The sequence below is a fragment of the Blennius ocellaris genome, assembly GCF_963422515.1.
Source record: "Blennius ocellaris genome assembly, chromosome: 17".
NCBI lineage: Eukaryota > Metazoa > Chordata > Actinopteri > Blenniiformes > Blenniidae > Blennius > Blennius ocellaris.
Window position 1 is genome coordinate 24,136,693 of NC_137666.1, and position 16,696 is coordinate 24,153,388.

The window sequence follows — 16,696 nt, forward strand, 5'->3', positions numbered from 1 at the left end:
AGACAGACCGGCGTTCAGACAGACCACTGTTCAAACAGACTAACATTCAGACAGACCAATGTTCAGACAGACCGGCGTTCAGACAGACCGGTGTTCAGACAGACTAACATTCAGACAGACCGGTGTTCAGACAGACCAACGTTCAGACAGACCGGCGTTCAGACAGACCGGCATTCAGACAGACCAATGTTCAGACAGACCATTGTTCAGACAGACCGGCGTTCAGACAGACCAATGTTCAGACAGACTAACATTCAGACAGACCGGTGTTCAGACAGACCAACGTTCAGACAGACCGGCGTTCAGACAGACCGGCATTCAGACAGACCAATGTTCAGACAGACCAATGTTCAGACAGACTAACATTCAGACAGACCGGTATTCAGAACGACCAACGTTCAGACCAACCAACGTTCAGATAGACCAACATTCAGACAGACCAACGTTCAGACAGACCAACATTCAGACAGACCAATGTTCAGATAGACCGGCGTTCAGACGGAAAACATTGAAACTAAATTTGAGTTTAGCAGTAAACTCTGAGGCCTCGGCAGGATTCTTGTTGTTGTTCTAGTACTTTATTGAAGCTTATTGGCTTAAAAACCAGGTATTTCTTGATTCTCGTTGATGAATATTGACCTCATGTTTGTCACTGATGTTGAGGCTGAACTGTGGTTGCTTGATGTGAACTGTCAGACTGAATAATTCATTAAACGGAGACATTAAAAAGAGGTTGAGAGCTGCGGAGAACCGCAGGACGCTCCGCTGACCTTGAGCTTCCGGATTCGCTGCTCGATGTTGTGGATGTCGGTGCTGAGCTCCAGCGTCCGCTGCTGCTGCAGCCCGTCCTCCGTCTCCTCCAGCCACGTCCACACCTTGTCCAGGTCGGAGACGAGCTGCTGCCGCTGCTGCTGCTTCTGTTTGCTGCGTATCTCCTTACTGAGGTCCTGAGCCTGCAGCAGCTCCCAGCGCTCGATCACTCCTGCAGTGGAGACGGGAGTTACAGCCTGTCACTACTGGCTTCTTCATGTCATTATTACTCTTTTTTTAGAGTATCAAATATTGCCTCTGCCTATTGTGCAGCACATCCATGAGCTATTAATGATCGTATCAATTTAGAAACATTACACGCAAAGGCAGGACCATCAGAAATAAAGGTAACAAACAATACAACAGAACAAACTAGGTTTGTTTGAGACAGAATGTAGTCATGAGTATTGTGGGCCCTACAGGAGTACAGATCCAATAGTAGTCATGAGTATTGTGGGTCCTACAGGAGTACAGATCCAATAGTAGTCATGAGTATTGTGGGTCCTACAGGAGTACAGATCCAATAGTAGTTATGAGTATTGTGGGTCCTACAGGAGTACAGATCCAATAGTAGTTATGAGTATTGTGGGTCCTACAAGAGTACAGATCCAGTAGTAGTCATGAGTATTGTGGGTCCTACAGGAGTACAGATCCAGTAGTAGTCATGAGTATTGTGGGTCCTATAAGAGTACAGATCCAGTAGTAGTCATGAGTATTGTGGGTCCTACAGGAGTACAGATCCAGTAGTAGTCATGAGTATTGTGGGTCCTACAGGAGTACAGATCCAATAGTAGTCATGAATATTGTAGGTCCTACAGGAGTACAGATCCAGTAGTAGTCATGAGTATTGTGGGTCCTACAGGAGTACAGATCCAATAGTAGTCATGAATATTGTGGGTCCTACAGGAGTACAGATCCAGTAGTAGTCATGAGTATTGTGGGTCCTACAGGAGTACAGATCCAGTAGTAGTCATGAATATTGTGGGTCCTACAGGAGTACAGATCCAATAGTAGTCATGAGTATTGTGGGTCCTACAAGAGTACAGATCCAGTAGTAGTCATGAGTATTGTGGGTCCTACAGGAGTACAGATCCAATAGTAGTCATGGATATTGTGGGTCCTACAGGAGTACAGATCCAGTAGTAGTCATGAGTATTGTGGGTCCTACAGGAGTACAGATCCAGTAGTAGTCATGAGTATTGTGGGTCCTACAAGAGTACAGATCCAGTAGTAGTCATGAGTATTGTGGGTCCTACAGGAGTACAGATCCAGTAGTAGTCATGAGTATTGTGGGTCCTAGAGGAGTACAGATCAAATAGTAGTCATGAGTATTGTGGGTCCTACAAGAGTACAGATCCAGTAGTAGTCATGAGTATTGTGGGTCCTACAGGAGTACAGATCCAATAGTAGTCATGAGTATTGTGGGTCCTAGAGGAGTACAGATCCAGTAGTAGTCATGAATATTGTGGGTCCTACAGGAGTACAGATCCAATAGTAGTCATGAGTATTGTGGGTCCTACAGGAGTACAGATCCAATAGTAGTCATGAGTATTGTGGGTCCTACAAGAGTACAGATCCAGTAGTAGTCATGAGTATTGTGGGTCCTATAAGAGTACAGATCCAGTAGTAGTCATGAGTATTCCGTGGGTGCAGTGAAACTTGCAGTATCTGACCTGACGTCTGAGACTCGGAGCTGCTGGGATCAGCCAGTCCAGACCCGGGGTCGTCCTCCTCCGTCAGCTCACAGCCCATCCTCTTCACCGTGTCGATGTTCCCCCGGCACTCCCCCAGCAGCCGCATCTGCATCGCAGGACGGAGACATGCTGGACTCACTGCAGCTCCATCAGATCACTTTACCACTCTGTAAGCTGGAGTTGATGATCTGTTCATATAGGATCCGTCCATATAGGACATTTAGGATCCGTCCATATAGGATCCGTCCATATAGGATCCATTCATATAGGATCCGTCCATATAGGACATACAAGATCTGTCCATGTAGGACATATAGGATCCGTCTATATCGGATCCATTCATATAGGACATATTGATCCATCCATATAGGACATATAGGATCCATTCCTATAGAACATATAGGATTCGTTACTATAGGACATATAGGAGCCATCCACATAGGACATATAGGATCCGTCCATATAGAACATATAGGATTTGTTACTATAGGACATATAGGAGCCATCCACATAGGACATATAGGATCCGTCCATATAGGACATATAGGATTCATTCCTATAGAACATATAGGATCCGTCCATATAGGACATATAGGATTCATTCCTATAGAACATATAGGATCTGTCCATATAGGACTGTCCAGCTTGGTGCCGGTGGGGGTGAAATACATACGTATCCCATATAGGAGGCGTCCAGCTCGGGGCCGGTGGGGGTTCGGCTGCGGCCGCCGTCCGTCTGCTGGTGGCAGCGGCTGATGTCCAGAGGATGAACCAGAAGGTCTCCAGTGGCCACTTCTCCTGTTGACACAACATGATCAGGTTAACTGGTCAGTTTAGGAGGCTTGGAGGGAATCTGAGGGCCCGGGAGGGGGAAACAATCTGATTGGACGAAGAAACACAAGATGTGGAGAGCAAAAGAAAAAGCGAGAGGAGGAAGTGAGGAATGCAGATTGGTTTTCCACCCGCAGCACTTCCATCTGCATCGCTCTCCTTTTGATATGTGAGGAAGTCAAAATCTCAATCTGATTTAAATCAAACTAATCTGCAAACCCTCCTATGAAGACTCTCAGTGCTCACTCTTGTTTCTGTGAACTTAAAAACATGCTTTTCTGAGACAAAGTGCACAAGGTGTTAGCGACACAGCAAGTCAAAGCAAAGCAAGGAAACTGGTTAGGAAGAAGGTTAGGCTGAATTCCATTTCTCTCCTGCTGCATCGCTGCAGAAACCAGCCAATTGAAGGAAAGACAAAATGGAATTGATCCTATCCCGCGGAGTTAGGAAGTGTGTGCCCAGAGAGTGTGTGGAGCAGCAGAAATCAACACAAATCAAATCCAGAGCTGGTGATTGGCTGAGAGTCACGGAGGCTGTTAATTGTGCTGCGAACACCAGGGCATGCTGGACTCTGCTGGGGCCTACCGGTGCAACACCGCAGGGCCTGTTCTGTTAGAGTAACAAAGGCCTCCGGGCTCTCTGGGATCACTACACCTGCAAGAAACGTTATAGAGTGAAGACATTCAGCAGGAGCTCCGGTCTGCAGCCCAAACGCATCAGCTTGAGCAGAGCGGCTGGGCGGAGCAGCTCCACAACCCCACCATCTGTTTTGGCGCAAAGGACCTCACTTATATAGAGCTTTTCTTCCACTGTGCAGTTCCAAAGCAGTTTGGAGGTCAGTGTCTTGCTCAAGGACACTTGGACATTCCATTGTGTGCAGTAATTAAATCATCGTGAGGAACCTCAGAGCTTTAATCCCCAAACGAAGAAGGGGGAGGTTTTATATTTGTTCGGGACAACTTAGTGAGAAGAAATAGATACTTTGGGACATTTTGATTGAGCTCATTGATTCACTGTGAATCGATGAATTCGTGAGACTCGAGTGAAGCCGTTCTAGATTTAGCTTGAAGCCTCGGCCTCGAGTTCCGCTGACCCCCGACCTCAAACTTCAGCCTTTCAGATGATAAAACAGCTGCTTATTCTTCAGACTGCCTTTTCCCCCACAACTCTGTTCTGCATCTGGACCTGAGTGTCCAGGCGGTGGAGCGGCGTGGTCGTGTCGCGGTGTACCTGAGAGTCCGGAGGCGGGCCTCTGCAGGAAGTCCCCCTCCTCGCTCTGCTGCTCCCTCAGCGCCCTGCTGGCGCTCTCCAGGCCCCGGCTCAGGTCGTAGTCGTGGTCCCACTCCAGCGGGATGGAGTCCACGCTGGCCGGGGTGTCCCGGCCCGAGCGCTCCGTCCGGAGCTGAGCCGCCAGCGAGGCGGAGCGGCCGGAGGACGGCAGCGGCGACAGGAAGCCCTCGCCCAGACGCTCGCTCCACGGGAGGCCCGACAGGTCGCAGGGCTCGTCCAGCTCCAGCTCCCGGTCCGACAGGGACACCTCGGTGTCGTCGTCCGCAAGCTGCAGGACAGACCGGACTCAGAGCGGGGACTCCAGGGCCGGGGCGGCAGAGCGACACGTGTCACCGCCGAGGTCTCACCGGAAGACGGATCAGCTTCTTGTAGTAGCGCTCCACCCGGCCGAACACCTCCTGGCAGTAACGCTGCAGCTCCTCCAGCTCCTCCTCGATGACGGCGGCGTCCAGAGGCTCGCTCTTCTCCATCAGCGCCTCTCCCTGCTGGAAGATCTGCTCGATCTTGGCCGTGGTCAAAGAGATCTCCTGCTGGAACGACTGGACCCGGACAGAAGGAAGACTTTCAATGACAACCTGAGGAAACGCTGACAGTGCAGTTTTCAAACATCTCCTCTCAGTACAGACTCCCACACTGCAACAGCAATCTGCTCAGGAGGAGACCAACTGGTCACTTGGTGACCAGTGGTGTGGTCAGGGGCAGCAGGGCGAGCACTGCCAGGCCTGTCCAAAAAATGTTTCCTTATTTTTTAATAATTAAAAGGTGATTCTGAAATCTGTGTCTGGAATCAATTAGTGACTTTAGCAACTTTATCCAGAAGACGACTAGTGTGTGGAGCTCAAATTTCCTATGTCTTCTAAACGCATCACAACTCCTTTCTGCCAGGGCGAGCAGAGGAAAGCATCGCTGCTATTGGGTTAAAATGTTGAGTGACAGTATCGTCAGCCCAGGGTTTAGTTTAGGTATTTAGTTACTGCTGGCCCTGACCGAAACACCACCGCTCGCTACTGCTGGGAACTACAATTCATTCTGAATTTCATTCCATTCAAACTGTCAACCAGATTGATTCTGCATGCGCTGCCACATCACAAGGTGTCTGGTTTTGTTCTTCATAACGTTTCGTTCATAAATCTTAAAAATCCAAAACAGTTTCTCAAACGTTGTCTTCATTTCAAAAGCGTGTCGTTTTGATTCTCAGTCAGCGGTCGTGAGTCTGTGTGGAGGTTTGTGAGCGTCGGTACCCGGAGCTGTTTGATCTTGGCCTGAATGTCGCACTCGGAGAAATGCTCGATGTTGGTGAGCTGCAGGTCCATCTCCGTCAGCCACACCAGGATGGCGTCGCGAGCCGTCTCAAACTCCTCGCGCTGGCCGATGAAGTGCTGCACAGACAACGGTCACACACACCGTCAGGCCAAGAACACAGAACACACGTCACCTTGAGGTCAACCTGCAGTTGTCCCGAGGTCGTCCTGATGTCGCCCTGAGGTCATCCTGAGGTCAACCTGCAGTTGTCCCAAGGTCGTTCTGAGGTCATCCTTCGGTCAACCAGAGGTTGTCCTGAGGTCAATCAGAGGTTGTTCTTAAGTCAACTTGACGTCAACATGAGATCAACCAGAGTTGTTCTAAGGTTGTCCTGAGGTTGTCCTGAGGTCAACCAGAGGTCATCCTGAGGTCAACATGCGGTCGTCCTGGGGTCAACCAGAGGTTGCTCTGAGGTTCTCCTGAGGTCAACCAGAGGTCGTCCTGATGTCGTTCTGAGGTCATCCTGGGGTCAACCTGAGTTTGTGGACCAATGTTCATCATCCTCATGTCTAAACCAAACTCTTTCCAAGCCACAAGGGCTCATCAGGCCCGCTCTTACCTCCTGTTTCCACAGTGCTAATAGGGTGAGAGTTTATAACTCCCCCTGGAGGCAAAACTGGTCCATTGCAGGTTAGTCCCATTCTAACCTGTATTACTCATTTTGAGTTGACTGGAGCAAAGTGCCTTGCTCAAGGACACAACACAATTTGAAAAGGTTGCGACCAATGGGTTAGGGTTCAGACGCTGTGGTCACTGCGTGTGAGGCTTCTAATCGTTAACAATAAGAGTTCCTCACAGAGGTAACATGACAGTGTTACTATGGACACCGGGAACATTCTAGAGTCCAGACCGTCAGTGGAAGACGTCTGCTTCATGGTCAGTCCTGCTTGTTCCACCAACTGCTGGACACACCGCAGGATAAACTACACGTTGAGCTTCAGTCCGCGGTTATTCGAGGTTTACTGCTTCACACTGCTGCATGAGGACGTGTGTGTCTATGTGAGTCCATGAAGTGATGATAAAGTCCACACAAGCAAGAAACAACGTGCAACACCAAGAAGTTATCACGTCACAGAGTCACAGCAGATGTTTCACTCTGTTTTAGAGCGCTGCTTCATCCTTTTGCGTCTAGACCTCTACTGCTTGCAGCGTTCCCCTGGAAAGAGTCTCATCAGGACAGAAGTCTGTGTTCCTGAATTGGTTGTGGCCTGGCTCCTGCTTCCTGATCCGCTACTCGTACTGACCAGACCTCCGGCTGTTCCAGAAGCCCAATCTGTCCCCTCATGTGGACAACAAGTCAAACATCTCAGCAGAGAAGAAGAAAGGGTCAGAAACCTCTAGAACAGGGATGTCAAACATGCGGCCCGGGGGCCAGAACCGGCCCGCCAGAGGATCTAATCCGGCCGCCATGTGATTTTTTTAAGTACAAAAATGAAAACTGACAGATCTAAAAACACCAGATCGGCAAAAGTGACATTCAAAACCACCGTTGGTCAGAATTTGACCCCTAACATTAATGCATCTGTGGAGGTCACATGACGCAACGCCTTTCACAATAAAACAATGAGTCCAACTTATGTGAAGTGACACTTTAGACACGTAAACTCAAAAAACATTTCCAGATGATGACAAATTGTTTTAATCCCGAATAAAAATACGATATCCAAATACAGGTGACAGGGTTTCTTTTTGTGTGTGTTTTTTTTTTTTTGCAAATATAATAATACCTGATTTCCTTTAATATGCATATTTCAGAATAGACTGGCAAATTCTTGCAAAAGGATCAAAAGAAGGAAAGACTTTTGTCCATATTTGCAGTTTAATATGTGATGTTTGACTTGTTGGGCCTCCAGAGGTCAGATTAGGTTGATGTGGCCCCTCAACTGAAATGAGTTTGACGCCCCTGCTCTAGAACCTGAACCTGAATGACAGAAATGAGGTTAGAGTGACGGTACCTTGAGCCTGCGCAGGATGGACGCCACCCTCTTCTGCAGGTCGTCCCACCTCTGGTTGGCGTCTTGGGCCATTTCCCTGAGGCGGCCGGCCGAGTCGGTGCGGTTCTCCCGGGCCAGGCGGCGGTACTGCTTGTTGATGAGCTCCAGCTGCGTCAGGCTCTCGTGGATTTGTCTCTGGAAGGCCTTCAGAAGCACATTCACATGAGCAACGGTGCGTCACACAGGAGCCGCCGTCCTGGCTGCGTGTTCACACCTCGAACTTCTTCAGCTCCTCCTTGGCCACCGTGTACAGCACTCCGGACGAGTTGGGCAGGGCGGCGGTCGTTTCCGAGGTGGACAGCCACTCCTCGAAGCGCGAAAAGTCCTCCAGGAACTTCTGCCACAGACGCCACGTCTCCTCGATCCTGCCAGAGAGGAGGAGAGTTGAAGCGGAGGACGAATGACGGCGACGCCCCGTCCCCCGCCGGCGGCGCCTCACTTCAGCCTCCTCTCCATGGACGAGGCGCAGATGCTCCTCCAGCGGCGGTCCAGGCTGCGCGTCGCCTGCTGGATGGAGTCGCACTCGGCGTCCGTCGCACAGGCGTCACAGTCGTGGAGCAGCACTTCACACAGGTTCAGCACCGACGCCACACCGGTGCTGTGCTTCTCGATGTCCCGCTGAAGCTCCTGGAAAGTAGGAGACAGCAATAACCATTGATAACCAGCAATAACCATACATAACCAGCAATAACCACTGATAACCAGCAATAACCATACATAACCAGCAATAACCATACATAACCAGCAATAACCATTCATAACCAGCAATAACCATACATAACCAGCAATAACCATTCATAACCAGCAATAACCACTGATAACCAGCAATAACCATTGATAACCAGCAATAACCATTCATAACCAGCAATCACCACTGATAACCAGCACTAACCATTGATAACCAGCAATAACCACTGATAACCAGCAATAACCATTGATAACCAGCAATAACCACTGATAACCAGCAATAACCATTGATAACCACCAATAACCATTCATAACCAGCAATAACCATACATAACCAGCAATAACCATTCATAACCAGCAATAACCACTGATAACCAGCAATAACCATTGATAACCAGCAATAACCACTGATAACCAGCAATAACCATTCATAACCAGCAATAACCATACATAACCAGCAATAACCATTGATAACCAGCAATAACCATACATAACCAGCAATAACCATTGATAACCAGCAATAACCACTGATAACCAGCAATAACCATTGATAACCAGCAATAACCATTGATAACCAGCAATAACCACTGATAACCAGCAATAACCATTGATAACCAGCAATAACCATTGATAACCAGCAATAACCATTCATAACCAGCAATAACCACTGATACCCAGCAATAACCATTGATAACCAGCAATAACCACTGATAACCAGCAATAACCATTCATAACCAGCAATAACCATACATAACCAGCAATAACCACTGATAACCAGCAATAACCATACATAACCAGCAATAACCATTGATAACCAGCAATAACCACTGATAACCAGCAATAACCATTGATAACCAGCAATAACCATTGATAACCAGCAATAACCACTGATAACCAGCAATAACCATTGATAACCAGCAATAACCATTCATAACCAGCAATAACCACTGATACCCAGCAATAACCATTCATAACCAGCAATAACCATACATAACCAGCAATAACCACTGATAACCAGCAATAACCATTGATAACCAGCAATAACCATTGATAACCAGCAATAACCATTGATAATCAGCAATAACCATTCATAACCAGCAATAACCACTGATACCCAGCACTAACCATTGATAACCAGCAATAACCACTGATAACCAGCAATAACCATTCATAACCAGCAATAACCATACATAACCAGCAATAACCATTGATAACCAGCAATAACCATACATAACCAGCAATAACCATTGATAACCAGCAATAACCACTGATAACCAGCAATAACCATTGATAACCAGCAATAACCACTGATAACCAGCAATAACCATTCATAACCAGCAATAACCATTCATAACCAGCAATAACCATACATAACCAGCAATAACCATTGATAACCAGCAATAACCAGCAATAACCAGCAATAACCAGCAATAACCACTGATACCCAGCAATAACCATTGATAACCAGCAATAACCACTGATAACCAGCAATAACCATTCATAACCAGCAATAACCATACATAACCAGCAATAACCATTGATAATCAGCAATAACCATACATAACCAGCAATAACCATTGATAACCAGCAATAACCAGTGATAACCAGCAATAACCACTGATAACCAGCAATAACCATTGATAACCAGCAATAACCATTCATAACCAGCAATAACCATACATAACCAGCAATAACCATTGATAACCAGCAATAACCATTGATAACCAGCAATAACCACTGATAACCAGCAATAACCATTGATAACCAGCAATAACCATTCATAACCAGCAATAACCACTGATAACCAGCAATAGCCATTGATAACCAGCAATAACCACTGATAACCATCAATAACCATTCATAACCAGCAATAACCATACATAACCAGCAATAACCATTCATAACCAGCAATAACCATACATAACCAGCAATAACCATACATAACCAGCAATAACCAATCATAACCAGGAATAACCATACATAACCAGCAATAACCATTCATAACCAGCAATAACCATACATAACCAGCAATAACCATACATAACCAGCAATAACCAATCATAACCAGGAATAACCATACATAACCAGCAATAACCATTCATAACCATTCATAACCAGCAATGACCATACATAACCAGCAATAACCATTCATAACAATTCATAACCATACATAACCAGCAATAACCATACATAACCAGCAATAACCATTCATAACCAGCAATAACCATACATAACCAGCAATAACCATTCATAACCAGCAATAACCATACATAACCAGCAATAACCATTCATAACAATTCATAACCATACATAACCAGCAATAACCATACATAACCAGCAATAACCATTCATAACCAGCAATGACCATTGATAACCAGCAATAACCATTCATAACCAGCAATAACCATTGATAACCAGCAATAACCATACATAACCAGCAATAACCATTGATAACCAGCAATAACCATTCATAACCAGCAATAACCATTTATAACCAGCAATAACCATACATAACCAGCAATAACCATCGATAACCAGCAATAACTATTCATAACCAGCAATAACCATACATAACCAGCAATAACCATACATAACCAGCAATAACCATTCATAACCAGCAATGACCATTGATAACCAGCAATAACCATTCATAACCAGCAATAACCATTTATAACCATTCATAACCATACATAACCAGCAATAACCATTCATAACCATTGATAACCATTCATAACCAGCAATAACCATTGATAACCAGCAATAACCATTCATAACCAGCAATAACAATTGATAACCAGCAATAACCATACATAACCAGCAATAACCATCGATAACCAGCAATAACTATTCATAACCAGCAATAACCATACATAACCAGCAATAACCATACATAACCAGCAATAACCATTCATAACCAGCAATAACCATACATAACCAGCAATAACCATTCATAACCAGCAATAACCACACACAACCAGCAATAACCATTGATAACCAGCAATAACCAGTCATAACCATTCATAACCAGTAGTAACCATTCATAACCAGTAATGACTATTTATAACCAGTAGTAACCATTAATAACCAGTAGTAACCATTAATAACCAGTAGAAACCACTAACTCGTAGCTGGTTAGAGGGTTGAGTGAGGACCAGTAGTGAAGGTCACCTGCTGCAGGTGGAGCTTCCCCTGGATCTCCTGCAGGTGGCAGCACTGGTAGTTGAGGGGTTTGGCCAGCTGGGCCTCGATGTGAGCCAGCCAGCAGCGCAGGCTGCTCATGTTGTGGTCCAGCTGCTGCACCGCCACCAGGGTTTCTCTCAGCTTCTTCACCCTGACAACACAACACAGTCAAGCTCACTGCTCAGGAGGGAAGACGGGCTCACTTCTAACCTGGTTAATAACCCGGAATAATCATCACTAACCCAGAATAATAACCACTAACCCAGAATAATAATCACCAACCCAGAATAATCATCACTAACCCAGAATAAATAATCACTAACCCAGAATTAATCATCACTAACCCAGAATAATAACCACTAACCCAGAATAATAATCACTAACCCAGAATTAATAATCACTAACCCAGAATTAATAATCCAGAGAATAACATGAATGAGATGAAATGAAATGTGATGGAGATTAAATAACATCCTGCTAAAGTAAAGTCAATCAATTTGCTCTACACAGCTAGTTTGTAGAGCAGCAGTGTAGAGCAGCAATGTAGAGCAGCATGTAGAGCAGCATGTAGAGCAACAAATGTAGAGCAGAATTGTAGAGCAGCAGCACGTAGAGCAGCAGCGTGAAGAGCATCATGTAGAGCAGCAGCACGTAGAGCAGCATGTAGAGCATAATGTAGAGAAGCAGCATGTAGAGCAGCAGCATGTAGAGCATCATGTAGAGCATCATGTAAAGCAGCAGCGTGTAGAGCAACAGTGAGTAGAGCAGCAATGTAGAGCAGCAGTGTGTAGAGCAGCATGTAGAGGAGCATGTAGAGGAGCAGCACTTAGAGCAGCATGTAGAGCAGCAGCGCGAAGAGCATCATGTAGAGCAGCAGCATGTAGATCATCATGTAGAGCAGCAGCATGTAGAGCAGCATGTAGAGCATCATGTAGAGAAACATGTAGAGCAACATGTAGAGCATCATGTAGAGAAACATGTAGAGCAACATGTAGAGCACCGTGTGGAGAAATATGTAGAGCAGCATGTAGAGCCACAGCATGTAGAGCAGCATGTAGAGAAGCAGCATGTAGAGCAGCAGTATGTAGAGCAGCACTGAGTAGAGCAGCAGCATATAGAGCAGCAGTGTAGAGCAACAATGTGTAGAGCAGCATGTAGAGCAGCAGCATGTAGAGCAGCAGTGAGTAGAGCAGCAGCATGTAGAGCAGCAGCATGTAGAGCAGCAGTGTAGAGCAACAATATGTAGAGCAGCATGTAGAGCAGCAGCATGCAGAGCAGCAGTAGTGTAGAGCAGCAGTGAGTAGAGCAGCAGTAGTGTAGAGCAGCAGTGAGTAGAGCAACAGTGAGTAGAGCAGCAGTATGTAGAGCAGCAGCACATAGAGCAGCATGTAGAGCAGCATGTAGAGCAGCAGCATGTAGAGCAGAAGTGAGTAGAGCAGCAGCAGTGACTAGAGCAGCAGCATGTAGAGCAGCAGCATGTAGAGCAGCAGCATGCAGAGCAGCAGCATGTAGAGCAGCAGCATGTAGAGTCCTCACCTGGCCCCCATCAGGTCCAGCAGATGTTGCCAGCGGTCGCTCACTTTGCTCAGCTTGTGTTTGATCTCAGCAGCTTTGCTCTGGCTGCTGGAGCTGCTGAGACGCTGACCCAGCTGCTGGAGCTGCTGCTTGTTCTGCTCCGACACCGACAGCTCCTCCTGGTAGTCCTGACACACACACACACACACACACACACACACACACACACACACACACACACACACACACACACACACACCCGAGATCATACATATATCCTACAGATGTACAGGCCTGTACCAGCTGCTGGTGGAGGGGGGGTGGGTGCTGTACCAGGTGCTGGTTGGGGGGGTGCTGTACCAGGTGCAGGTTGGGGGGGGGGGGACTGTACCAGGTGCTGGTGGAGGGGTGGGGGTGCTGTACCAGCTGCTGGAGGTGAACACAGGCCTGCCTTACCTTGCGCAGCTTCTCGATCATCTCCTCGATGCTGACGTCTCCGTTCTGCGACACTTTGCTCTCCATGTTGTTCAGCCACTCACACAGACCCTGGTACTTCTCGTTGAACACACTCCACTCGTTCAGCTTCTCACTCACCTGCTGCCGGCGCAGGGACAGCTGCAGAGACAGAGCCCAGAGTGAGCTGCAGAGACAGAGCCCAGAGAGAGCTGCAGAGACAGAGCCCCTACTGAGCTGCAGAGACAGAGCCCCTACTGAGCTGCAGAGACAGAGCCCAGAGAGAGCTGCAGAGACAGAGCCCCTACTGAGCTGCAGAGACAGAGCCCAGAGAGAGCTGCAGAGACAGAGCCCAGAGAGAGCTGCAGAGACAGAGCCCAGAGAGAGCTGCAGAGACAGAGCCCAGAGAGAGCTGCAGAGACACTCAGAAAGACGTCTGAAGAGAAACATCAAGAGGAAACAGTTTAATGACGACACATCTGCCTCATTTGCTTGAGCAGCGAGTCTGTGTGTGTGTGTGTGTGTGTGTGTGTGTGTGTGTGTGTGTGTGTGTGTGTGTGTGTGTGTGTGTGTGTGTGTGTGTGTGTGTGTGTGTGTGTGTGTGTGTGTTTCCTGTCTGCACACACAGGATGCAGGTAGAATAAAACGGCATCCTGGTTTCACTTTGAACAGCCACTTTTATCTTCTTATGAACTCTTGAGTTGTGTGAAGTTGTTTGTGTTGCTTGTTCTGCATGTTGTACTTGTGTCGTTGCGAGGTTGTGTGTCGTCGTGTTTCTTGTGTGTGGATGTGTTTCTTGTGTGTGGTTGTGTTTCTTGTGTGTCGTTGTGTTTCTTGTGTTTCTTGTGTGTGGTTGTGTTTCTTGTGTGTCGTGTTTCTTGTGTGTCGTTGTGTTTGTTGTGTTTCTTCTGTGTGGTTGTGTTTCTTGTGTGTCGTGTTTCTTGTGTGTCGTTGTGTTTGTTGTGTTTCTTCTGTGTGGTTGTGTTTCTTGTGTGTCGTGTTTCTTGTGTGTCGTTGTGTTTCTTGTGTTTCTTCTGTGTGGTTGTGTTTCTTGTGTGTCGTTGTGTTTCTTGTGTGTCGTGTTTCTTGTGTGTGGTTGTGTTTCTTGTGTGTTGTGTTTCTTGTGTGTGGTTGTGTTTCTTGTGTGTTGTGTTTCTTGTGTGTGGTTGTGTTTCTTGTGTGTCGTGTTTCTTGTGTGTGGTTGTGTTTCTTGTGTGTTGTGTTTCTTGTGTGTTGTGTTTCTTGTGTGTTGTGTTTCTTGTGTGTCGTTGTGTTTGTTGTGTTTCTTCTGTGTGGTTGTGTTTCTTGTGTGTCGTGTTTCTTGTGTGTCGTTGTGTTTCTTGTGTTTCTTCTGTGTGGTTGTGTTTCTTGTGTGTCGTTGTGTTTCTTGTGTGCCGTGTTTCTTGTGTGTGGTTGTGTTTCTTGTGTGTTGTGTTTCTTGTGTGTCGTTGTGTTTCTTGTGTGTCGTGTTTCTTGTGTGTGGTTGTGTTTCTTGTGTGTTGTGTTTCTTGTGTGTGGTTGTGTTTCTTGTGTGTCGTGTTTCTTGTGTGTCGTTGTGTTTCTTGTGTGTCGTGTTTCTTGTGTGTGGTTGTGTTTCTTGTGTGTGGTTGTGTTTCTTGTGTGTCGTGTTTCTTGTGTGTGGTTGTGTTTCTTGTGTGTCGTGTTTCTTGTGTGTGGTTGTGTTTCTTGTGTGTCGTGTTTCTTGTGTGTCGTTGTGTTTCTTGTGTGTCGTGTTTCTTGTGTGTCGTCGTGTTTCTTGCGTGTGGTTGTGTCGTTGCGTGTGTTTGAGTGGTTGTGTAGTTCTGTGTCTATTAGTGTAGTCGTGTGTGTTTGAGTGGTTGTGTAGTTCTGTGTCTATTAGTGTAGTCGTGTGTGTTTGAGTGGTTGTGTAGTTGTGTGTTGTGTGTGTTTGAGTGGTTGTGTAGTTGTGTGTATAATGGTGTAGTTGTGTGTGGTTGAGTAGTTGTGTGTCGTGTGTGTTTGAGTGGTTGTGTAGTTGTGTGTATAATAGTGTAGTTGTGTGTGGCTGTGTAGTTGTGTGTTGTGTGTGCTTGAGAGGTTGTGTAGTTGTGTGTATAATAGTGTAGTTGTGTGTATAATGGTGTAGTCGTGTGTGTTTGAGTGGTTGTGTAGTTCTGTGTATAATGGTGTAGTTGTGTAGTTGTGTGTCGTGTGTGTTTGAGTGGTTGTGTAGTTGTGTGTATCATGGTGTAGTTGTGTGAGGTTGTGTAGTTGTGTGTATCATGGTGTAGTTGTGTGTATAATGGTGTAGTTGTGTGAGGTTGTGTAGTTGTGTGTATCATGGTGTAGTTGTGTGTATAATGGTGTAGTTGTGTGAGGTTGTGTAGTTGTGTGTATAATAGTGTAGTTGTGTGTATAATAGTGTAGTTGTGTGTGTTTGAGAGGTTGTGTAGTTGTGTGTATCATGGTGTAGTTGTGTGTATAATGGTGTAGTTGTGTGAGGTTGTGTAGTTGTGTGTATCACGGTGTAGTTGTGTGTATCACGGTGTGGTTGTGTACCTGGTGGCAGAGCTCCTCCCACTGGCGGTGCAGCAGCTCCACCCTCTCCTGCAGGACGGTCAGGTCTTCAGGAGAGACGAAGACGGACAGAGACTCTCGGAGGACCGTCAGGTGGGACAAGTCTCCTGTCCAACCGTCACACTGGTTCTCCAGGTCCTGGGAGGAAACACTCTGTCACCCCGGTGCTCAGGAGAGGCAGTAGAGTCAGTAGAGTCAGTAGAGTCAGTAGAGTCAGTAGAGATAGTAGTGTGTCAGTAGAGACTCAGTAGAGTCAGTAAAAAGTCGGTAGTGTCAGTAGAGAGTCAGTAGAGTCAGTAGTGTGTCAGTAGAGTGTCAGTAGTGTCAGTAGAGTCAGTAGAGTGGCAGTAGTGTGTCAGTAGTGTCAGTAGAGAGTCAGTAGTGTCAGTAGAGAGTCAGTAG

General features: G+C 46.5%; 1 protein-coding gene across 1 annotated transcript in view; it reads right to left on the reverse strand.

The window, feature by feature from the left end:
• syne1b (spectrin repeat containing, nuclear envelope 1b) overlaps positions 1 to 16,696 on the reverse strand; it is a gene marked incomplete at its 5' end in the record, with an annotated part of 131,929 nt that overhangs the window by 11,750 nt on the left and 103,483 nt on the right. Inside the window, 14 exon segments of the mRNA XM_080513104.1 lie at positions 771 to 982; positions 2,484 to 2,610; positions 3,178 to 3,302; positions 3,921 to 3,989; positions 4,566 to 4,893; positions 4,973 to 5,164; positions 5,867 to 6,004; positions 7,883 to 8,065; positions 8,136 to 8,286; positions 8,361 to 8,548; positions 11,777 to 11,939; positions 13,325 to 13,491; positions 13,760 to 13,918; positions 16,277 to 16,432. Coding sequence (XP_080369230.1) covers positions 771 to 982; positions 2,484 to 2,610; positions 3,178 to 3,302; positions 3,921 to 3,989; positions 4,566 to 4,893; positions 4,973 to 5,164; positions 5,867 to 6,004; positions 7,883 to 8,065; positions 8,136 to 8,286; positions 8,361 to 8,548; positions 11,777 to 11,939; positions 13,325 to 13,491; positions 13,760 to 13,918; positions 16,277 to 16,432 — 2,358 coding nt within the window.